General features: G+C 37.6%; 3 protein-coding genes across 3 annotated transcripts; all 3 read right to left on the bottom strand.

Moving 5' to 3' along the window:
- Positions 1 to 3384: 3384 nt before the first annotated feature.
- LOC141568969 (olfactory receptor-like protein DTMT) lies at positions 3385 to 4323 on the bottom strand. The gene has a single exon (XM_074320415.1). The coding sequence runs from the start codon at positions 4321 to 4323 to the stop codon at positions 3385 to 3387; it is 939 nt and encodes a 312-aa protein (XP_074176516.1).
- An 8915-nt stretch (positions 4324 to 13238) lies between these two features.
- On the bottom strand, positions 13239 to 14171 carry LOC141568968 (olfactory receptor-like protein DTMT). Its single transcript, XM_074320414.1, has one exon. It carries the CDS (start codon positions 14169 to 14171, stop codon positions 13239 to 13241), a length of 933 nt encoding a protein of 310 aa, XP_074176515.1.
- A 9222-nt stretch (positions 14172 to 23393) lies between these two features.
- On the bottom strand, positions 23394 to 24332 carry LOC141568892 (olfactory receptor-like protein DTMT). Its single transcript, XM_074320010.1, has one exon. The coding sequence runs from the start codon at positions 24330 to 24332 to the stop codon at positions 23394 to 23396; it is 939 nt and encodes a 312-aa protein (XP_074176111.1).
- Positions 24333 to 25243: the final 911 nt, after the last annotated feature.

Here is a 25243-nt window from a genome sequence, read left to right as displayed (position 1 = left end):
AGGGAAATTTATCTCATTACAGGCCTATCTCAAGAAAGAAGAAAAATACCAAATAAATAACCTCACGTTACACCTTAAAGAACAAGAAAAAGAAGAACAAAGGAAACCCAAGGTCAGCAGAAGAAAGGAAATAATAAAAATCAGAGCAGAACTAAATGAAAAAGAGATAAAAAAGACAATAGAAAAAATTAATGTGACAAAGAGCTGGTTCTTTGAAAAGATTAACAAAATTAACAAACCCTTGGCTAGGCTCACTAAGATAAAAAGAGAGAAAACACTAATAAACAAAATCAGAAATGAAAAAGGGGAAGTTATCACGGATGCCACAGAAATACAAAGGATCATCCAAGAATATTATGAAGGACTATATGCCACCAAATTCAATAACCTAGAAGAAATGGACAGGTTCTTTGAAACATATAGCCTTCCAAGGCTGAACCATGAAGAACTGGAAAATCTAAACAGACTGATCACCAGTAACGAAATCGAATCAGTCATCCAAAACCTTCCCAAAAGCAAAAGTCCGGGACCAGATGGCTTCACTAGTGAATTCTACCAAACCTTCAAAGAGGATCTAATACCAATTCTGCTCAAACTCTTCCAAAAACTTAAAGAAGAGACAGTACTCTCTAACTCATTTTAGGAGGCCAACATTACCCTGATACCAAAACCTGGTAAGGGCAACACAAAAAAAGAAAACTAAAGACCAATATCTCTGATGAAAAATCCTAAACAAAATTCTAGCAAATCGAATATAACAATGCATTAAAAAGATTTTCATCACGACCAAGTGGGGTTCATCCCTGGGGCACAAGGACGGTTCAGCATCCGCAAATCCATCAATGTGATACATCACATAAACAAAATAAAGGACAAAAATCATATGATTATATCAGTTGATGCAGAAAAGGCATTTGACAAGATACAACATCCATTTATGATTAAAACACTTATAAAATGGGTATAAAAGGAAAATACCTTAACATAATAAAGGCCATATATGACAAGCCCTCTGCTAATCTCATAATTAATGGAGAAAAACTGAAGCCCTTTGCTCTACATTCAGGAACACGACAGGGATGTCCCCTATCACCTCTGCTTTTCAACATAGTGTTGGAAGTCCTTGCCAGAGCAATCAGGCAAGAGAAAGAAATAAAAGGCATCCAAATTGGGAATGAAGAAGTTAAATTATCACTCTTTGCAGATGACATGATGCTATATATAGAAAACCCTAAAGACTCCACCAAAAAGCTATTAGAAACAATCAACGAATACAGTAAAGTTGCTGGCTACAAAATCAATGCACAAAAGTCCATTGCCTTCCTATATACTAACAATGAAATCTCAGAAAAAGAAATACAAAAACAATTCCTTTTGCAATTGCAGCAAAAGAATAAAATACCTAGGAATAAACTTAACCAAGGATGTGAAAGACCTATATGCTGAAAACTATAAGACATTTTTGAAAGAAATTGAAGAAGACACAAAGAAATGGAAAGACATTCCGTGCTCATGGATTGGAAGAATCAACATAGTTAAAATGGCCATATTACCCAAAGCAATATACAGATTCAATGCAATCCCCATCAAAATCCCAATGGCATATTTTAAAGAAATAGAACAAAAATCATCAGATTTGTTTGGAACCACAAAAGACCCCGAATAGCCAAAGCAATCTTAAGAAAAAGAACAATAATGGAGGTATCACACTTCCTGACTTTGGCTTGTACTACAGGGCTACAATAATCAAAACAGCATGGTATTGGCAGAAAAACAGACACATAGACCAATGGAATAGAATTGAGAACCCAGAAATAAAACCACATAAATATGGACAGATAATTTTTGACAAAGAAGCTAAAACATACAATGGAGCAAAGACAGCCTCTTCAATAAATGGTGCTGGGAGAATTGGATAGCCACGTGCAAAAGAATGAAACTGGACTGCTATTTGTCACCATGTACCAAAGTTAATTCAAAATGGATCAAAGACTTAAGCATAAGACCTGACACAATAAACTGCATAGAAGAAAACATAGGTACTAAACTTATGGACCTTGGGTTCAAAGAGCATTTTATGAATTTGACTCCAAAGGCAATGGAAGTAAAAGCTAAAATAAATGAATGGGACTATATGAAACTTAAAAGCTTCTGCACAGCAAAAGAAACCATTGACAAAATAAAGAGGCAACCAACTGAATGGGAGAAGATTTTTGCAAACAGTGCCTCCGATAAGGGGCTAATATCCAAAATATATAAGGAACTCATACAACTCAACAACAAAAAACAAACAACCCAATTGAAAATGGGCAGAGGGCCTGAAGAGACATTTCTCCAAAGAGGACATACAAATGGCAAATAGACATTTGAAAAAATGCTCAATATCAGTAATCATCAGAGAAATGGAAATACCACAATGAGATATCACCTCACCCCAGTCAGAATGGCTATCATCAACAAGACAAATAGTAACAAGTGTTGGAGAGGCTGTGGAGAAAAAGGAACCCTCATACACTGTTGGTGGGAATGCAGACCGGTGCAGCCGTTATGGAAGGCAGTATGGAGGTTCCTCAAAAAATTACGAATAGAATTACCGTATGACCCAGCAATCCCTCTCCTGGGTATCTACCCAAAAAATCTGAAAACATTTATACATAAAGACACGTGTGCTCCAATGTTCACTGCAGCTTTGTTTGCAGCAGTAAGAAAAGATGAAATAGGACCATTTGTGACAACATGGATGGATCTTGAGATTATAAGGCTAAGCAAAATAAGTCAGACAGAAAATGTAGAGAACCATATGATTTCACTGATCTGTGGTATATAAACCAAAAACAACAAGAGAACAAGACAAACAAATGAGAAACAAAAACTCATAGACACAGACAATACTTTAGTGGTTACCAGAGGGTAAGGGCGGAGGGAGGTGGTAGATGAGGGTAAAGGGGATCACATGTATGGTGATGGAAGGAGAACTGACTCTGGGTAGTGAACATACAATGTTATATATAGATGATGTAATACAGAATTGTACACCTGAAATCTATGTAACTTTAGTAACAATTCTCACCCCAACAAACTTTAATTTAAAAAAAAAAGAAGAAAACGAAGAAAAAAAATTAAAATAGTTCTTCTTAAACTACACTTTTCCAGGATCTCCAGGGAAAGACAAACATGAAGGCCAAGTCAGAGGTCACAAAGACTTGTTTCCCTAGTCCAACTGTGCAGTTCCAATTCATCTCTTTTACATATTGACCAATTATATAGTATGTCATCTTAACTGACGTTTCCATGGTGAGGAAAAATATCTATATAATAGTCTGATATTACTCATAACACACTACTAAATAAAACTATGTGCAAAGCTCAAGTGTTATCATAATGTTAACCAAAAAATATCTTTTTACAAAACACTCTTCCCAGGGCTCCCTTCATGTCTCTGTTCCTCAGGCTGTAGATGAAGGGGTTCAGCATGGGTGTCACCACAGTGTACATCATAGACATGACAGTCTCCTTTACAGTAGAATTGTTAGCGGATGGGCATAAATAGAGAGCAATAACTGTCCCATAGAATAATGACACCACAGAGAGGTGGGAGCCACAGGTGGAGAAGGCTTTGCGGATACCCCCAGCAGAAGGAACCTTGAGGATGGAAGACAAAATTCGTGCATAAGACGTGATGATGAGGAGGAATGGGATGACAAGATTGAGCCCTCCCATGAAATATATCACCAACTCATTAATTCGAGTGTCAGAGCATGACAGCTTCAGCAGAGCAGACATGTCACAGAAAAAGTGGGGGATCACGTTGTCTGCACAAAAACACAACCTGGCCATGAGCAGAGTGTGTAACAAGGCATTGAACGTGGTCTGCACCAAGGACAGCGCCACCAGGGAGAAGCAGAGCTTGGGGCTCATGATGGTGGTGTAGTGCAGGGGGAAGCAGATGGCCACATAGCGGTCATAGGCCATGGCCACAAGGAGTAAGCTCTCTAGGTCTGCAAAAAACAGGAAGAAGTACATTTGGGTCAGACAGCCTGAGTAGGGGATGGATGGGACTTGGCTCTGCATGTTCTGCAGTAACTCGGGCATCGTGACAGAGGAGAAGCAGAGGTCAGAGAAGGACAAATTGCTGAGGAAGAAATACATGGGCGTGTGGAGGTGGGAGTCCCAGTGAATGAGCAGGATGATGAGGAGGTTCCCCAGGACGGTGGTAAGATACATGGCCAGGAACAGGGCGTAGAACAGGTCTCGTTGCTCTGGTTCAATGGGCAGGCCCAGGAGGAGGAATTCTGAGACGATGCTTTGGTTTTCCATTTTCATGTTGCTATTCTTTTACCTTTTTAAAATGAAAAATAATTTGTATTAAATTGGTAGTCACAAAATAGTCATGAGGATGTGAAATACAGTATGGGAAGTATAATCAATAATGTTATAATATTTATACATAGTGTCAGTTGGGTACTAGGCTTTTTGGGGAATCACTTCATAAATTATGTAAAAGCCTAATCACTACTGTGTACACCTGAAACTAAAGTAATACAATATTGAAAGTCAACTTTAATTTAAAAAACGGCTACATAGTTACAATGTAAAAAAAGCATAGGAAATATAGTCAATGGTATTGTAACAGCTATGTGTGGCATCGGATGGGTAGGAAACTTGTTGGAGTGTGTAGATGTCTAATCACTATGTTGTTCTGTACACCTGAAATTAATAAGAAAAAATAGTTAATTAATGACTTTTAAAATTTTTAAAGTAATAATTTGTGTTAAAGTATGAACTTATATATATGCATACACACAAATATGAATTGCAGGACTTTCAAAAAGATGTTTTCTAATCAAGCACTCATAAGTTCAGTACTGTATTTGTCTTCTACCAAATATAAACATAAATATTTACATAAAGCAAAACTCTGAAAGCATCTGAGGTTATGCATCCAATTAAACCATCTTCCAGAATTCTATCAGAATGTTCCATAATTGCTTCATGAGTGGAGTCAATCACATGACCTGAAAGGAGGAAGGAAGTAGTCTAACACTTCTGTATGCCTCTGACTGAGAGACGTGTCAGAGAGAAGAAAAATCTATACCTAGTTTCTACTAATAAACTAGAGAAAAATGAAAATAAATGATGACAGTCTTAAGCTGAAAAGGGCTGAAAAAGAGTGGCAAATATTCAAATAAATAGACTTATGCAATTTATAAAGCAAAAGCCTATATTAACAAATTGTAAAACATAAAAGCAGTAAAATGGATCAAATAATATCAGCGCTTTTGTTTTCCAAAGATCAATAAAGTAAACATAACTGGACAATCTAATTTCCTTTAATTAAAGTTTAGTGGTGTTAAATAATTAATGAAATTACATTAAACAATAAAAGAAATATAGTAAAGTTGCCGGCCAATCTGATGTTTTTAAAGATATAAATCACTGTAAGATATTAGGAATAAGAAAAACAAAATAGACACAAAGGCAAATTTTAAATCTTCCTAAAATTTCTCAAATATGTTTGAAAATCTAAATGAGACAAATTCTAAGCAAAGACAAATTGCAGAAATTGGCTCAATAACATATAACGTATCTAAATAGACCATTAAAATAACTATTAAAGAACAGCAAAAAAATGAAATAAATAGAAAGAAAACAGTGTTCTGTAAAAGTCCTTAGGACAACAATAAGCATATAAAAATGCACCTAACAATATTATTCATCAGGGAAATGAAAATTAAAAATCTGAAGCTACTACTACATATCCACTAGAATGGCTAAAATAAGAAACATTTACAATATCACGTCAGCCAGGATGTATAACAATTAACACTCTCATACATCACTGGTAAGAATGTAAAACAGTAAAACCACTTTACAAACTGTTTGTAGTTTCTTGAAGTTTAAAATTCACCTACACTATCATTCAGAAATTTCACTCCTGAAATACCCAAAATAAATGAAAACAAATGTCCCCAAAAACACATGTAATAGAATTTCCAACAGTAGCTTCAGTCATAACAGCTGAAAACAAACAACCCAAACATCCATTGGCAAGAGAATGGCTAAGCAAGATCTGGCATATTCATTTCACTGACACACTACAGAGCAATGAAAAATAATGAATTATAATGATCCAAACAACAACATGGCTAAAATCTCAAAAACATGAATGTTCAGTAAAAGAATCCAGTTTATGAGCTGGAAAATCTAACCTATGGTGACAGAACCAGGATAGTGGTTACCTTAGACCCTCATGGATGTTGACTAGGAGAGGGCACGAGGGAGATTTCTGTCATAATGTAAATGCTCTGTATCTTGATCTGTGCAGGTGCTTACAGAAGAAAAACTCAGTCAGCTGAACACTTACATTTCTGTGCCACGTGTAAATTATATTGCAATTTTTAAAAACCTTGGGCCAGGAAGCTTTCTAGATTTTTCAAACTTACAAGGGACAAATAATCCCCAGGCTCTGCATAAGGCAATCTAGAACCTAAAATTCAATACTAAGCTACATAATTGACTGGAGAAAGAAACACAATCATTAAGTGGGGTGTTTTGGGCCCCACTTAGGGCATCTTTCTGAGAATTTTGAGAAATACATCAGAGAATGATCTCTTTTATCAAGAGTCAACATTACACCTATTGGTAAAGCATTTAAACTATCAAAATTTGGGGGCAATCAAAATGAAGCATATTGATTAATCTAAAACATCACTGTACATTGGCAATAAAATGCAAGCCACATTGTGAGCCTAATACGTAATTTTAAATTTTCAATAACATATTTAAAAATACAAAAAGAAACAGGTATTAATTAATCTTACTAACCTTTTACAGAGCCAATATATCCAAGATATCCTCATTTCAATATACAATCAATATTTAAAAAATTAATATGTCATGCACCTGTTTTCCTCAAATTCCAAACTCTATTTTACACATGCAGCACATGTCTTTTTGAACTGGCCATGTTCAAGTAATCAACAGCCGCATATAGCTAATGGCTACCAAAATGGACAGTACTGATTTAAAGTACAGCTTCTCCATGATATATTCTGTGGTCAACTACAATCAAATGTTAAAAAAATGCTCAGTGGTAGCAGGGCTGGGAAATGAAACATAGTGCTATTAGCATGCCAGAGTTTTGAGAATTTCTTCATCATATTAAGCCAATGGGAATCAGTTTGAGGAAAAGGTCAGAGTAACCAACACACACAACTCACAGCAACAGAGAGGCCCACCTAGGAAATAAATGGCCCATTTCTCCCAGAAGCTGGAAAACTCCCAAATTCAGAGAAATGAAATGGGTCTCGGGGCCACTGAAGGGTGGAAGGGAGTGAAACAGTCAACTCTGAGACTAGAGAAGAGTCCCAGGTGTGAAGCAGCTGCTCACAGCCCAAACCTAGACATCATCCCAGGCAGGACTGGTTTGTTAGGTAAACAGGAGACTTGCCTGAGGCAGCTTCTAATGAAGCCAGTGGGGCCACATACACAGGGAACCCAACTCTGGTGAAGGTCTAGTCATGACAGTAAACACAGCAGTGACGTCCCCTAATCTGATCCTCCCCGCAGGGCTTCCTCTTCACTTGTGTAGGTGCTGAGGCCCCTGTGAGTCCATATTGGAGGCTGAAGAAGGTACAGGCCAGGGAGCAGTGAGCAGTGAGCTGATCCAATGGCCCCCAGAATCCTTTTCTAGTGTGCACAACCAAGTGGGGCCTCTGCCACCACACGTCCACCCACTCCTGCCCCTGCTCGCTGCTCTGCTCCTGGCATTCCTACTCCATAGAAAGCCCATATTTGTCTACCTACCCCACTTATCACCCACTAGCCTGGGGACAGTTTAGACCCACAGGGGCTGCTCAGACTCAGAAAGACATGAAGGGCTGACTTCCTGAAGGCAGTGAAGTTCTCACCATCTATAGGCACTAAACCCCACCCTCCAAAGTTTGAATCCACTTTGTGACACTGGAACTACTGGGAACATGGCTCTCTCACTTTGATTTCTTTGTCACCTAGATTAGCACAACCTCCACCCACGTAGGAGTCTTATCTCTTTCCCTTTGAAGACTTCATTGACCCAGGGGACCTTAGGCAGGGAAGTAAGACTTAGAAGGGAATAGAACTCAGATGAACATTCTGGGGGATGCCAGGAAGCAGCTGAGAATGGGTGAACCCAGGCTGGCATACACAGTATTTAAGTGCTAGGTCCCTGGAGCCAGCTCCTGGGATTACCTTACTGCATCGTACCAGCTTCATGACCTTGGCTGAGGATCTTAACCTCCCCTACAATGAATTCTCTCATCTGCTTAACAGAAATGAAAGTATCTAATTTATCATGACAAGGGAGGAGGAAAAACGGAACAATCCATGTAAAACTTGCTATACAGTGAGACAGTGTGGCATTAGCAAGACTTACTATTATCATGTTTAAGTTCTCTGATGAGGATACAATAATTTCCCAAATATCTCTACCCTTATCGTCTCCCCCTCTCGATGACAACACCACCTTGGGGCTAGTAGAGAAGGTATGGAGCCTGTGGGAAGGAAGAAGCTACTGGCCCAAAAAGAACAGACTGGAACCAGAATTGTGAGGATTTCCTGTCACATTACGCGTTGAATTTATCCCTAGGTAATGTCATTATTAATATTGAGACTGACTTCTCAGAAAGGAGCTCTCAGGATGCTCTCTTACACACTGTTTAACTTGCCCCCAAACACAATATTCAGGAGCAAAGAGGAGTCAGACTCCATTGTTTACTGGCCTGTGACCTTGGTAAATAGCTGAACTTTTACAACATTACACTCCACCATCACTGAATCTTCCATACCTCACAGAATTGTAGGTTTGGAATGATTGATACTTGCAAAGTATAAAATATACAATTTATTAATTTCCATTAACAAGTTGCGATTCCCAATTACTTTTAGAGATGGGAATCACTGTTGAGATTGGAAAACAGTGAGGAAGATGACATCTAAATCATCCTGCAGGAGTTGCGCTACAGAATTATGGAATCCTAACATCTGTTAAAGGGGATTTTAGTATAACTACTTCTTCTGAACTCCCTCCCCACTTACCTAACTTGTCTGAATGTGGCTCCAGAGCCTGCTTCCTGTTTGCTGCTTCCACCTCGTGCATTTCCAGCCAGAGTCCCTGCCATTGTCTTCTGACTCCTCTCTTCTACAATGCCCTGACCCCTGGGGTCCCTGGGTCCCATAGAAACTCATTAGTAACAAACCTGGTGCTTGCCCCCACCCCACGTTACTCCTGCACATTTCTGAATAAATCATGTCCAGATATAGAATTCTGGATTTACCCCAAGTCTGACCTTGGTAGGAACCTTCCACTGACCACCGCAGACCACTCTAATATCACCCTTCTTATCCTATGCAGTATCTGGCTGTGGGGAGGGAGCCCTAGAGAGCAGTTTCCAAATCTCAGCCTCACAATGGAAGGTGCTGGCTCAGGTAGTAGATAGTCATCAGCTGTGACTAGAAGGCCATCAGCTGTTACAGGTTAGCCATAAGCCACTGATAGAACTGTCGTGGCTAAGCTAGCAGCAAATGGGGGCTAGCAAGAAGATGGTAGCTGAGCTAGCGAGAGCAGATTGCAGTTAGCAAGTGAGGTTGGTTGGCAGAGAGAAGTGGACGGCAGGTTGCAGATAGTGTGGCTCCTGCTTCCTGTGTCTCCAACCCAGCTGCCAGCGAGAATATAGTGGTATGACTCCCCTATCTGTGGTTCCGTGGGTGTTCTTTTTGGCCTCACCATGTCCTGCGTTCTCATATGGGGAGCGGGACCAGAGAACCCGCATGACACCTTGCATGACACTGGCCTTCTGGAAAGTTAGCATAATCAAATACTGTCAGGTGATCACCACTGTTTTATGTTGGGCAGTGAGTGCTCCCATATATACCAACCTTCTCTTCTTAGCTGAAGTTTGAGCTCCATGATAGCAAGTAATGTGTTAATTGACTCATGCAGGAAATACTTAGTCCATTAGTTCATTAAAGCATTCCTTCAAGAAATATGTACTGAGTAACGATCCTGTGCAAGGGAGTCAGCCATGTGATGTGGGAAACTCTGCAGCCGAGGTAGACATGGTCCCTGCCCTCAGACAACTTACAGTAGCTGTCAGACACAACTAAATAAGCTACAACCAAGTATTATAAATGTTTCATAGGGGAAATACAGGATGTAATAAAAGTACGTATTAAAGACAACTAACCTTATCCAGGAGGTCAGAGAAGACATCTATTTTTTTAAGAAAGTTTAAAGAATCTAAGGTGTCTTCTAGAAAAAAAGAATGAAAATTGTCCAGAGAGAGAAAAGTACATGGCAAAGCCCAGACGTGAGAGAACCTTGAGTTGTTTACACAGTAAAGGGGGTTCTGTGTGGCTGAGGTGTACGTGGGTGCTGAGAGGAGGGCAGAGGATGGGGGTCTCTGGGAGGGGGAAATGTGAAGGATATAGTTTGGTGATGCCTCAAAAAGTTAAGCATAGAATTAGCACATGACCCAGCAATTCCACTCCTCGTGTATGTCTTAAAACACTAAGGTACTGAAACCAGAACTTCTACATGAATGCTCACAGCAGCGCTGCTCACAACAGCCCCAACTGCAAACAGCCATCAACTGATGACTGGAGAATAAATTGTGGTGAATCCACACATGGAATATTATTCAGCAATAAAAATAAATGAAGTACTGATACATTTTGAAAACATTATGCCAGTTGATAGAAGCCAGTCACAGAAGCCAAATATTATATTATTCTATTTTTGTGAAATATTAAAATCGGCATATCTATAGAGACATGGAATAGATAGGTGATTGCTTGGGGGAAATGAGTAATGATTGTCAATGGGCATGGGATTTCTTTGAAGGTAATGAAACTGTTCTAAAGTTTATTATGGTGATGGTTGTGCAAATCTGTATATATACAAAAAATACTTAATTTATACTTTAAATAGGTGAGTGGTATGGTATGCAAATTATACCTTAACAGTATCTCATAAAAAGCAAGTCTTTATCATTGGGTGAATTTACATATAGAGTATATATTAAATATATGTGTATTAATGTGAAATTACTTCGTTGTGATAATGGTATAGTTATGTATGAGAATGTTCTTGTTTCTAGGAGATTCTGATTGGATTTAGTGGCTAAGTGTCTTGATGTATGAAAATTATTTCAAATGGCTCATCCATTTACAAAAAGGAGAAGGAGAAGAAACTTGAGAAAGAATAAACAAGAGCAGAAGAGAGGCCGTGAAGGAGGGAAAGAGGTTGATATATGATATATACATGAACAAATGAAATGTGGAAAGATTTGAGCCCTTGATGGAGTGTAAGAAAGACAAACTAATTTGAAATCAAGCTTGTAACTTTTGTCTTGAATATCACAGGTTTAATGACATAAGATTCCATTTGTTTCAATCTGTGAGATCAAGTACATACCTTGTTTTGGCACTGAATATTTATGGAACCACAATATTATAAATTCTGCTTTTCTTTCTAAGTTGTACAAAATAAAGTTATCATTTTTGTGTAGGTAGATTTGAGTGTATAAATTTCATATCTGGTACAAAAATTATTAGTCTTACTAAAGTAGAGAATGAAAAAATGGAACAATAATAATGTTCCAAGATATAATAGTAGATAACTCTCTTGAAATGGAAAAAGACACAGATTTATAAATCAAAAAGGATTTGCTGTGTTATTTTAAAAAATGTAACAAAAAATCAGCTGATACAAAATCAAAATCTGATGAAGTTATTAAACTTCATGTTTGAAAAATAATACTATAAATTTCAGGGGTAGCGGAGAAGATGGTTATATAAGAGGTGGAGAGAAGAAGGAGCAGTCAGCCTTACCTCAGATTTTTCCACAGCTGTTTTGGAAAAGATACAAACAGATCAAGGTTGGAAACAGAGAGATTTCACAAATGGAGCCAAGAGTTTCCTTTGTTTGTTTGTTAGTTTTTCAATGGCTGGTCCAGTTTTTGTTGAAGTTAAAGAAATAAGGACCTGTAAAATCATATAGTCTGGAATCTTACATACACTCAACAATTTACCCAACTGTGTGACTTGGCAAGTAATTGAACACCATATTTTTCAGTCTGTGAAATAGTGATAATTTCTTCTATAGTTCCTTAGAATTACCATCAGGCTAGAATAAAAACATAGTTATGAAGTTCTTTTCTGAAGTCCAAACTATTATACCAAGAGAAGAGAAGCATCCTTCAACTCTGAACTTGTATACCTGCTTCAGATTCTCTCCCAACGCATGGTGAAATAAATTTTAGTGCCCCTGGGTATTCATTATAGCCATATAAAGACAAAATACACTCTTGTAGTAAAAGTGTTTGGGTGGTGAATACACAATGCAATATATAGATGATGTATATAGAATTGTACACTTGAAACCTATTATATGATTTTATTAACCAATGTCATTCCAACAAATTTAATTTAAAAAAATGAATTCCAGGTCATAACACATCAGGAAATACAAAGTTAACACAAATTTAAATCAGCGGGGGGAAATGTTTAACAGATAAAGTATGTGAAACACCTGTAGGTATGTAGGAGGCATTTAGAGAGAGGCTGGGAGGTTGAAATGTGTGGATCTTAGTTAGCACTGACCTAAGACTACAGAGAATCATTTTTAAAAAAAGATAGCACATACCACAGGGTAAGGGGGGTGGGGGGTGGAAGAGGAGGGTAAGAGGGATCAAATATATGGTGATGGAAGGAGAACTGACTCTGGGTGGTGAACACACAATGGGATTTATAGATGATGTAATACAGAATTGTACACCTGAAATCTATGTAATTTTACTAACAATTGTCACCCCAATAAATCTTAAAAATAAATTATAAAAAATTAAAAAAGATAGCACAAACACAACAGTGTTCCGATTGAAAAAAATAATATCCTGTAATGAATTAGTTAAGAATGTAAGGTTTGGAGATCATTTAAAATAGTTCTCCTTAAACTATGCTTTTCCAGGATCTCCAAGGGAAGACATAGAGGAAAGCCAAGTCAGAGGTCACAAAGACTTCTTTCCCTTGTTCAACTGTGCAGTTCCAATTCATCCCTTTTACATATTGAACAATTATACAGTATGTCATCTTAACTGACGTTTCCAAGGTGAGGAAATATATCTGGAAAATAGTCTGATATTACTCATAACACATCTACTGAATAAAAATATGTGAAAACCACAAGTGTTACCAACATATTAACAAAAAAACATCTTTTTACAAAAGACTCTGCCCAGGGCTCCCTTCATGTCTCTGTTCCTCAGGCTGTAGATGAAGGGGTTCAGCATGGGCGTCACCACAGTGTACATCATGGACATGACAGTCTCCTTTACAGTAGAATTGTTAGCTGATGGGCATAAATAGAGAGCAATAATTATCCCATAGAATAGTGACACCACAGAGAGGTGGGAGCCACAGGTGGAGAAGGCCTTGCGGATACCACCAGAGGAAGGAACCTTGAGGATGGAGAACAAAATTCGTGCATAAGACATGATGATGAGGAGGAATGGGATGACTACAGTGAGCCCTCCGATGGTAAATATCACCAACTCATTAATTCGAGTGTCAGAGCATGACAGCTTCAGCAGAGCAGACATGTCACAGAAAAAGTGGGGGATCACGTTGTCTGCACAAAAACACAACCTGGCCATGAGCAGAGTGTGTAACAAGGCATTGAACATGGTCTGCACCCAGGACAGCACCACCAGAGAGAAGCAGAGCTTGGGGCTCATGATGGTGGTGTAGTGCAGGGGGAAGCAGATGGCCACATAGCGGTCATAGGCCATGGCCACTAGGAGGAAGCTCTCCAACTCTCCAAAAAACATGAAGAAGTACATTTGGGTCAGACAGCCTGCGTAGGGGATGGACGGGACTTGGCTCTGCATGTTCTGCAGTAACTCGGGCATTGTGACAGAGGAGAAGCAGAGGTCAGAGAAGGACAAATTGCTGAGGAAGAAATACATGGGCGTGTGGAGGTGGGAGTCCAAGTGAATGAGCAGGATGATGAGGAGGTTCCCCAGGATGGTGGTAAGATACATGGCCAGGAACAGGGCGTAGAACAGGTCTCGTTGATCTGGTTCAATGGGCAGGCCCAGGAGGAGGAATTCTGAGACGATGCTTTGGTTTTCCATTTTCAGGTTGTTGTTTTATCACCTTTTTAAAATGAAAAATAATTTGTATTAAATTGCTAGTCTCAAAATAGTCACGAAGATGTGAAATACAGTATGGGAAAAACAGTCAATAATGTGTAATATTTGTATATAGTGTCAGATGGGTAGGAAACTTGTTGGAGTGTGTAAATATCTAATCACCATGTTTTTCTGTACACCTGAAACTAATAAAAAATCAATTAATGAATTATTTAGTTGAGAAAAATTTAAAGCATAATTTCTATTTAAGTATGAACCTATAGCTATGCATACACACATATACAGATTGCAGAACTTTCAAAGGTATTTTCTAATCAAACACTCATGAGTTCAATATTTTATTTGTCCTCTACCAAATACAAAAATAAATATTTACATAAAGCAAAACTCTGAAAGTATCTGAGGTTATGCAACCATTCAACCATCTTCCAGAATTCTATAAGAAAGTTCCATAATTGCTTCATGAGTGGAGTCTATCAACATGACCTGAAAGGAGGAAGGAATTCATCTAACATGTCTGTATGCCTCTGGCTTAGAGACGTGTCAGAGAGAAGAAAAATCTATGCCTAATTTCTACTAATAAAGTAGAAAAAATGAAAATAAGTGATGACACGGTTAAGCCGACAAGGATAAAAAGAAAGTGGCAAAAATTCAAATAAAAAGAATTATGCAATTGATGAATCTAAAAGCACATATAAAAAATAAAACCAGTAAAATTGATTAAATAATTTCTGACTTTTGTTTTGCAAAGATCAACAAATAGACAAACGGGACAATCTAATTTTTTAAATTAAAATTTATTGGGATGAAATGGTTAATAAAGTAACATAGAAACAATAAAAGAATACAGTAACATTGCCAGGCAATCTAATGTTTTAAAAGATAAAATTAACTATAACACATTAGGAATAAGAAAAACGATATAGTGATAAAGGCAAATTTTTAAATCTTCCTATAATTTCTCAAATATGTTTGACAATCTGAATGAGACATTTTCTAAGCAAAGACAAATTGCAAAAATCGGCTGAATAATATATAAGGTAGCTAAATCGACCATTAAATAAATATTAAAGTAGAGCAACAAATATGAAATAAACAGGAAACTCTGAGCTTTGCAGAATGGCTCGGTTTATGCTACCTGTTTCCTCCCCCTGAGGCAATTGTCTCTGCCTGCACCTGAGGGGAGCTTGAGCTTGTAAGCTGCTGAGGAATTTGGTGGGAGCGGCCCGTTCCCAGACACAGAAGGCTGATGCCTATCAGGGCAATTGATAAGATAATTACTTGTGAGTTTCGGTGAATTTTGTATCCTCTATGTGAAAGCTAAAGAGTTTACATTTGTTATGTTAATACATACTTGCACGTGCTCAAACTGCTTATATGGGAGCAGTAAAATAAACTTAGTGTCTTCAGGATCACTGAAGTTCCGCGATCGCCATCATATGTGAGAGTGTCTTTTATTCATTCCCACTCCCCCATTCGGGAACCCATCGACTCGTGACGGCTGGCCCGTCACAAGCAACAAATATGAAATAAACAGAAAGAAAACAATCTCCAGTAAAGTCCTTAGGACAATAATGAGCATATGAAAATGCACCTAACATTGTTATTCATCAGGGAAATGCAACTTATAATCTGAAGATACTACTACATATCCACTAGAATGGCTAAAATGAGAAACATTTACAATATCAGATGTCGGCCAGTATGTGGAGCAATTAACACTCTTATACATCACTGGTAAGAATGTAAAATAGTAAAACCACTTACAAACTGTAGTTTCTTAAAGTTTAACATTCACCTACACTGGTATTCAGAAATTTCACTCCTGAAATACCCAAAGTAAATGAAAGCAAATGTCCCGCAAGATGTGTGTAATTGAATTTTATAAACACATTTAAAAACACAAAAGGAAACAGGAAAAAATAATCTTAATAAAGTTTTACAGAGCCAATATATCCAAGATATTCTCATTTCAATATACAATCAATATTTTAAAAATTAATATGTCATGCATCTATTTCTTTCAAATTCAAATTCCAGTGTCTATTTTATACACACAACACATTTCAATTTGAACTAGGCAGGTTCAAGTAATCAACAGCCACACGTAGCTAATGGCTACCAAAATGGACAGTAGTGACCTAAGTATAGCTTTTTCATGATATATTCTGTAGCCAACTAAAATCAAATGTTAAAAAAATACTCAGTGGTAGCAGGGCTGGGAAATGAAAGAGTGCCATTGACATGCCAGAGTTTTGAGAATTTCTGGTTCAGATTAAGCCAATGGGATTCACATTGAGGAAAAGTTCAGAGTAACCAGCTCGCACAAAGCACAGCAACAGAGAGGCCCACCCAAGAAATAAATGGCCCATTTCTCCCAGAAGGTGGAAAACTCCCAAATTCAGAGAAATGAAATGGTCTTGGCCCACTGAAGGGTGGAAGGGAGTGAAACAGTCAACTCCAAGAACGAGAGAAGAGTCCCAGGTGTGAAGCAGCTGCTCACAGCCCAAACCTAGACATCATCCCAGGCAGGACTGGTTTGTTAGGTAAACAGGAGACTTGCCTGAGGCAGCTTCTAATGAAGCCAGTGGGGCCACATACACAGGGAACCCAACTCTGGTGAAGGTCTGGTCACGACAGTATTCACAGCAGTGACGTCCCCTAATCTGATCCTCCCACAGGGCTTCCTCTTCCACTTGTGTAGGTGCTGAGGCCCCTGTGAGTCCATCATTGGAGGCTGAAGAAGGTACAGGCCAGGGAGCGGTGAGCAGTGAGCTGATCCAATGGCCCCCAGACACCTTTTCTAGTGTGCACAACCAAGTGGGGCCTCTGCCACCGCACATCCACCCACTCCTGCACCCTGCTCGCTGCTCTGCTCCTGGCATTCCTACTCCATAGACAGAACAAACTGGAACCAAAATAGTGAGGATTTCCTCTCAAGTTATGGGTTGAATTTATCCCTAAGTAAAGTTATTATTCATATTAGGACAGCTCAATGTAGGGGAAGGAAACCTGGCTCCACGGAAAGGAGCTCTCAGGATGGTCCCTTACACATTGTTTAACTTGCCCCCAAGCAAAATATTCAGGAGCCCAGAGGAGTCAGACTCCATTGTTTACTGGCCTGTGATCTTGCAATAGCTGATCTTTTCCACCATTAACTCCACCCATCACTCAATCTTCCATACCTCACAGAATTGTAGATTTGGAATGATTGATACTTGCAAAGTATAAAGTACTCCACAAATATACAATTTATTAGTTCCCTTTAGCAGTTCTGCTGATTCCCAGTTACAGTTAGAGATGGGAATCACTGTTGAGAGTGGAAAACAGTGAGGAACATGACTTCTAAATCATCCTGCAGGAGTTGTGCTACAGAAATATGGAATCCTATTATCTGTTTAAGGGGATTTCAGTATAACTACTTCTTCTGACCTTCCTCCCCACTTACCTAGGTCTTCTGAATGTGGCTTCTCCAGAGCCTGCTTCCTGTTTGCTGCTTCCACCTCGTGCATTTCCAGCCAGAGTCCCTGCCATTGTCTCCTGACTCCTCTCTTCTACAATGCCCTGACCCCTGGGATCCCTGGGTCCCATAGAAACTCATTAGTAACAAACCTGGTGCTTGCCCCTCCTCCCGCCTTACTCCTGCACATTTCTGAATAAATCATGTCCAGACACAGAATTCTGAATTCACCCCAAGTCTGACCTTCTCAAGGAACCTTTCCCTGACCACCGCAGCCCACTCTAATATCACCCTTCTCCATCCTACGCAGTATCTGGCCTTCTACAAAGTTACCATAATCAAATACCATCAGGTGATCACCACTGTTTTATGTTGTGCAGTGAGTGCTTCCATATATACCAACCTTCTCTCATCAGCTGGAGTTTAAGCTCTGTGATAGTAAGTGATGTGTTAATTGATTCATCCAGGAAATACTTAATCCAATATTTCATTAATGAATTCCTTTAGGAAATATTTACTGAATTACTAATGTATCGAAAGCTCTGCGACATGTGCTGTGAGAAAAACTGTGGCCAAGGTAGACATGCTCCCTGCCCACAGACAACTTACAGTAGCTGTCAGACACAACTAAATAGGCTACTACCAAGTATTATAAATGTTTCATAGGGCAAATACAGGATGTGATAAGGGTACGTACGAAAGACAGCTAACCTTATCCAGCAGGTCATGGAAGACATCTATTTTTTTAATAAAGTTTAAGGAATCTAAGGAGTCTTCTAGGAAAAGAGAATGAAAATTGTCCAGAGAGAGAAAAGTACATGGCAAAGCCCAGAGGTGAGAGAGCCTTGAGCTGTTTACACAGTAGAGGCGGTTCAGTGTGGCTGAGGTGTATGTGGGTGCTGGGAGGAGGGCAGAGGATGGGGGTCTCTGGAAGGGAGGAAAGGTGAAATATATATTTTGGCGAGTCTTCAAAACGTTAAGCATAGAATTAGCACATGACCCAGCAATTCCACTCCTCGGTGTATGTCTGAAAACACTAAGGTACTGAAACCAGAACTTCTACATGAATGCTCACAGCAGCGCTGCTCACAACAGCCCCAACTGCAAACAGCCATCAACTGATGACTGGAGAATAAATTGTGGTGAATCCACACGTGGAATATTATTCAGCAATAAAAGCAAATAAAGTACTGATTCATGTATGAGATGGATGAATTTTGAAAACATTTTGCCAGTTGATAGAAGCCAGTACCAGAAGCCAAATGTTATTTGATTCTTTGTATATGAAATATCAAAATTTGCAAATCCATAGAGACATGAAATAGATTGGTGATTGTTAGGGAGTGTGCAGTGATTATTAATGGGCATGGGATTTCTTTGGGGGTAATGAAACTGTTCTAAAGTTGATTATGGTGATGGTTGTGCAACTCTGTAAATATACAAAAAATATTTAATTTATAAATTAAATGGTGAGTGATATGGTAGATGAATTATATGTTAACAATCTGTCATAAAAAGCAAGTATTCATCATTAGGGAAATTTATGTATAGATTATATATTAAATATATATGTATTAATGTGAAATCACTTGGTTGTGATAATGGTATAGTTATGTATGAGAATGTTCTTGTTTCTAGAAGATTCTGAAGGCTGGATTTAGTGGCTAAGTGTTTAATGTCTGAAAATAATCTCAAATGACTCATCTATTTACATAAAGAAGGAGAAGAGAGAGAAAGAATAAACAAGAGCAGAAGAGAGGCAGTGAGGGAGGGAAAGAAGTTGATATATGATATAAATATAAACAAATAAAATGTGGAAAGATTTGAGCCCTTGATAGAGTATAAGAAAGACAAACTAATTTGAAATCAAGCTTGTAACTTTTGTTTAGAATATCACAGGTTTAATGACATAAGGTTCCATTTGTTTCAATCTATGAGATCAAGTACACATCTTGTTTTGGCACTGAATATTTATGGAACCACAATATTGTAAATTTTTTTCTCTAAGTTGTAGAAAATAAAAATATTCATTTTGTGTAGACAGATTGTAGTGCATAAATTTCATATCTGGTACTAAAATTATTGGTCTTACTAAAGTAGAGATCAGAAAAAAAATGGAACAATAATAATGTTCCAAGATATAATAGTAGATAACTCTCTTGAAATGGAAAAAGATACAGATTTATAAATCAAAAGGGATTTGCTATGTTATTCAAAAATTGTAACAAAAATCATCTGATACAAAAACAAAATCTGATGAAGTTATTAAACTTCATGTTGGAAAATAATACTACAAGTTCGGGGTTAGGGTAGAAGATGGCTTTATAAGGGGTGGAAAGAAGAGGAGTAGTCGGCCTTACATCAGATTTTTCCACAGCTGTTTTGGAAAATGGGTTTTCAGTGTGAAAACAGATGTCCACAAAATTCTATATCTAGCCAAGCTGTCCTTCATACGTAAACAAACATACAAATGGAAATTCTAATTTGTGAAAATTCAATAATTATTACATTCATGTAACATTCTTATTTTTAAAATGACTGGAAGATATAACCCAACAAAGGAATTAACCAAAATAAAGAACACATACACACACAAAACTCAAATGGTAAAATAATGGTGGGAAGAAGTTTCTTTAACACAACTAATAATAAAGTAAGACAAATATGATAATGAATGCAAACACCATGTTTAATCATTTAATAGAAAGTTGAATTTAAGCAAATAGCATTAAAAAAATAAAATTTCATTCCTATAATAAAGGGGATAAAAATATCCCTTTAGGATCAGGTCAGGTTAGAAAAGACCCTATAGCTATATGAAGACGTGAAGAAAAATTGATATGATACAGATAGAATGATGGGAAATTTGAGTAGAAATAGGTCAAGTAGGAACCATATAGGTCAATGGAACAGAATAGGGAATGCAGAAATAGAGGCACCCATACATGGTCAACTGACTTTACACAAAGGTACCCAGGTAAGTCAGTGGGGGAATGGATAATATTTTTCAACAATTCATAAACTTCAAAGCTAGATACAACTCAAATATCTATCAAAAGGTGAAGGAATGAACCAATTGTGCTGTATTTGCACAATGGAATACTACTCATAATAAAAAGAAACAAACTACTGATACACAGTTTTATACCTAAATCCTCAAAACTTTTTGCTGTGCTAAAGACACCAGATACAGAAGAAAACATACTAAATGATTCCATTTATATGAATTTCAAAATCAGGCAAATCTAACCAATAGTGATAGAAATCTGGCCGATAGAAATCAGGTCAGTGGTAGAAAATGGGAGATTGATTGCAGGGGGTCACAGTGAACAGTGAGGTGATGGAATATTCTAGATATTGATTGGAGTTGAGATTACATGGATGCCTATAATTGTCAAGCACTTAAAATTGATGCATTTTTTGTATGTAAATTATATTTCAAGATAATTGAAATGTACATCGGTGCTCTTATTCCCACATCCTTGCTTTACCATAGACTATCATTTATTAATTCGTCCATTATGTAGTCATTCATTTACCACTTCTTGTTTTTCCAGCTTGGTCTTACTTTCCTGGTTAATATTGAAGTTGAACATCTTTTCTGTTAATATTATTTGAACATTTTTCTATCAATTGTTTGTTTTATTCTTATATCATTTGTAGGAGTTCTTTGTATATTCTGAATTTTAATTTTGTGTCTGTTAGACATGCTATAGTCTGTCACTTCTCTTTCAGATTTGTTTATGTTATCTTTTGTCCTGGAAAATTTTCTTATTTTTATATGGTATATTTGTCAAATTTACATCACAAAAATATTCCATTGAGAATTTGATTTGGATTGCATTGCATGTACTTGAGAACTGATGTTGTTAAAATACTGATGTTTCAAAGTTCATCAAAGTGCACAATTTAAATTGGCTTGATTATATCATTTAAAAATTACTCTTCAAAATACTGTTTAAAATGAGGCACCCTTTCCAGCATCATTGTATCATGTCAATTTATTGTGATATTCTTTTATGTATTTCAGTAGAGTTTTCATGTTGTCTTCTTGTAGTTCTTCCTCCTAATTTTCAATTCTATTGAAAATCCAATCTATTTTCATTGGCTTTTAATTGGATTTTTCTAGTATAGAGGAAAGTGATTTCATTTAAATATTTTTCCACTGATATCTCTGTTGTATTATGCCATGAGATTTCAGAATGTACCCATTATACCACCTAGTGTTACCATCTCGTGGAGAATAATAAAATATTTCAGGAAATACAATATTAAATGAAAATGTGAAATGCAAGATTATGTGAACTATAATCTACTTTTGTGAATATATGTACATATAGAGGTGGCTGCTTGGGTAACAGGGTGGAAGATAACATCACAAACCAAGGTATAGAATAAAAGACAAAGAACAGACTTGCGGTCATAAGAGTTCAATGTTCTATATGTTGAGATTGAACTGCCCATAGACCCTCAAGTGGAGAAATCCACTGGGCAGATGAGAATAACAGCTGGGAACTCGGGAGAAAGGTCTGGGCTTCATATAGAGATGTGGAGATCACCAGAATATACAAAAGGATGAAAGTGGTGGGTTTGGATGCCATCATTTAAAGGGGACAACTAAGGATACAAATGGACCAAGGCTGGATACCTAGTCCACGCCACAAAGGTAGCTAAAACTTTTGTTTATTTGTTTGTTTGTTTTCTAATGTCTGTTCCCTTTCTTGTTGAAGTTGAAGAAAGTAGGAAAAACGCAAAAAATCACACAGTCTGGAATTTTACAGAGACTCAACAATTGACACACTGTGTGACTTGGCGAGTAATTGAACACCATATTTTCCAGTCTGTGAAATAGTGATGATATCTTCTATACTTCCTTAGAATTATCATGAGGCCAGAATAAAAACATAGTTATAAAGTTATTTTGTGTAGTCCAAACTATTATACCAAGAGGTGAGAAACATCCTTCAATTCTGAACTTGTATACCTGCTTCAGATTCTTTCCCCATGCCTGGAGAAATAAATTTTAGTGCCCCTGGGCATTCATTATACCCACATAAAGACAAAATACACTCTTGTAGTAAAAGTGTTTGGGTGGTGAACACACAATGCACTATATAGATGATGTATATAGAATTGTACACTTGAAACCTATTATATGATTTTATTAACCAATGTCCCCCAACAAATTTATTTTAAAAAATGAATTCCAGGTCATAGCACACCAGGAAACACAAAGTTAACTCAAATTTAAATCAGAGGGGGAAATGATTAACAGATAAAGTATGTGAAACTTCTGTAGGTATGTAGGAGGCATTTAGAGAGAGGCTGGGAGGTTGAAATGTGTGGATCTTATTTAGTACTGACCTAAGAGTACAGAGAATCATTTTTTAAAAAAAATTGCACAATCACAGCAGAGTTCTGATTGAAAAAATAATGTCCTGTAATGAATTAGTTAAGAATGTAAGGTTTGGAGATCATTTAAAATAGTTCTCCTTAAACTATGCTTTTCCAGGATCTCCAGGGGAAGACATAGAGGAAAGCCAAGTCAGAGGTCACAAAGACTTCTTTCCCTTGTTCAACTATGCAGTTCCAATTAATCCCTTTTACATATTGAACAATTATATAGTATGTCATCCTAACTGACATTTCCACGGTGAGGAAAATCATCTGGATAATAGTCTAATGTTACTCATAACACATCTACTGAATAAAAGTATGTGAAAAGCTCAAGTGTTACCAACATATTAACAAAAAAATATCTTTTTACAAAAGACTCTTCCCAGGGCTCCCTTCATGTCTCTGTTCCTCAGGCTGTAGATGAAGGGGTTCAGCATGGGCGTCACCACAGTGTACATCATGGACATGACAATCTCCTTAACAGTAGAATTGTTAGCGGATGGGCATAAATAGACAGCAATAATTACCCCATAGAATAGTGACACCACAGAGAGGTGGGAGCCACAGGTGGAGAAGGCCTTGCGGATACCACCAGAGGAAGGAACCTTGAGGATGGAGAACAAAATTCGTGCATAAGACGTGACGATGAGTAGGAATGGGATGACTACAGTGAGCCCTGCCATGAAAAACATCACCAACTCATTAACTCGAGTGTCAGAGCATGACAGCTTCAGCAGAGCAGACATGTCACAGAAAAAGTGGGGGATCACGTTGTTTGCACAAAAACACAACCTGGCCATGAGCAGAGTGTGTAACAAGGCATTGAACATGGTCTGCACCCAGGACAGCACCACCAGGGAGAAGCAGAGCTTGGGGCTCATGATGGTGGTGTAGTGCAGGGGGAAGCAGATGGCCACATAGCGGTCATAGGCCATGGCCACTAGGAGGAAGCTCTCCAAGTCTCCAAAAAACATGAAGAAGTACATTTGGGTCAGACAGCCTGCGTAGGGGATGGACGGGACTTGGCTCTGCATGTTCTGCAGTAACTCGGGCATCGTGACAGAGGAGAAGCAGAGGTCAGAGAAGGACAAATTGCTGAGGAAGAAATACATGGGCGTGTGGAGGTGGGAGTCCCAGTGAATGAGCAGGATGATGAGGAGGTTCCCCAGGACGGTGGTAAGATACATGGCCAGGAACAGGGCGTAGAACAGGTCTCGTTGATCTGGTTCAATGGGCAGGCCCAGGAGGAGGAATTCTGAGACGATGCTTTGGTTTCCCATTTTCATGTTGCTATTTTATCACCTTTTTAAAATGAAAATTAATTTGTATTAAATTACTAGTCATAAAATAGTCACAAAGATGTGAAATACAGTATGTGAAATATAGTCAATAATATGTAATATTTGTATATAGTGTCAGATGGGTAGTAGGCTTTTTGGGGGATCATTTCATAAATTATATAAATGCCTAATCACTATTGTGTACACCTGAAACTAATATAATATAATATTGAAAGTCAACTACAATTTTAAAAAATAGGTACAGAGTTACAATGTTAATTACAATATAGGGAATATAGTCAATGGTATTGTAACAGCTATGTACGTATCAGATGGGTAGGAAACTTGTTGGAGTGTGTAAATGTCTAATCACCATGTTGTTCTGTACACCTGAAACTAATAATAAAAATTAATTAATCAATTATTTAGTTAAGAAAAATTTAAGGCATAATTTCTATTAAAGTATGACCCTATAGAAATGCATACACACATATACAGATTGCAGAACTTTCAAAAACATATTTTCTAATCAAACACTCATAAGTTCAGTAATTTATTTGCCCTCTACCAAATACAAAATAAATATTTACATAAAGCAAAACTCTGAAAGTATCTGAGGTTATGCATCCAGTTCAACCATCTTCCAGAATTCTGTCAGAACGTTCCATAATTGCTTCATGAGTGGAGTCAATCAGCATGACCTGAAAGGAGGAAGGAATTCATCTAACATGTCTGTATGCCTCTGGCTTAGAGACGTGTCAGAGAGAAGAAAAATCTATGCCTAATTTCTACTAATAAAGGCGAAAAAATGAAAATAAGTGATGACATGGTTAAGCCAACAAGGATGGAAAAAAATAGCAAAAATTCAAATAAATTGAACTATGCAATTGATGAATCTAAAAGCACATATAAAAATT

The sequence above is a fragment of the Rhinolophus sinicus genome, linkage group LG15, assembly GCF_036562045.2.
Source record: "Rhinolophus sinicus isolate RSC01 linkage group LG15, ASM3656204v1, whole genome shotgun sequence".
In the NCBI taxonomy this organism is placed as follows: Eukaryota; Metazoa; Chordata; class Mammalia; order Chiroptera; family Rhinolophidae; genus Rhinolophus; species Rhinolophus sinicus.
Note: the sequence above shows the minus strand (reverse complement) of the source record. Positions and strands in the feature narration are given on the sequence as shown.

Bases quoted from the DNA above. Each gene is read 5' to 3' on its own strand.
- LOC141568969 (XM_074320415.1), bottom strand. From the start codon at position 4,323: ATGAAAATGGAAAACCAAAGCATCGTCTCAGAATTCCTCCTCCTGGGC.
- LOC141568968 (XM_074320414.1), bottom strand. From the start codon at position 14,171: ATGGAAAACCAAAGCATCGTCTCAGAATTCCTCCTCCTGGGCCTGCCC.
- LOC141568892 (XM_074320010.1), bottom strand. From the start codon at position 24,332: ATGAAAATGGGAAACCAAAGCATCGTCTCAGAATTCCTCCTCCTGGGC.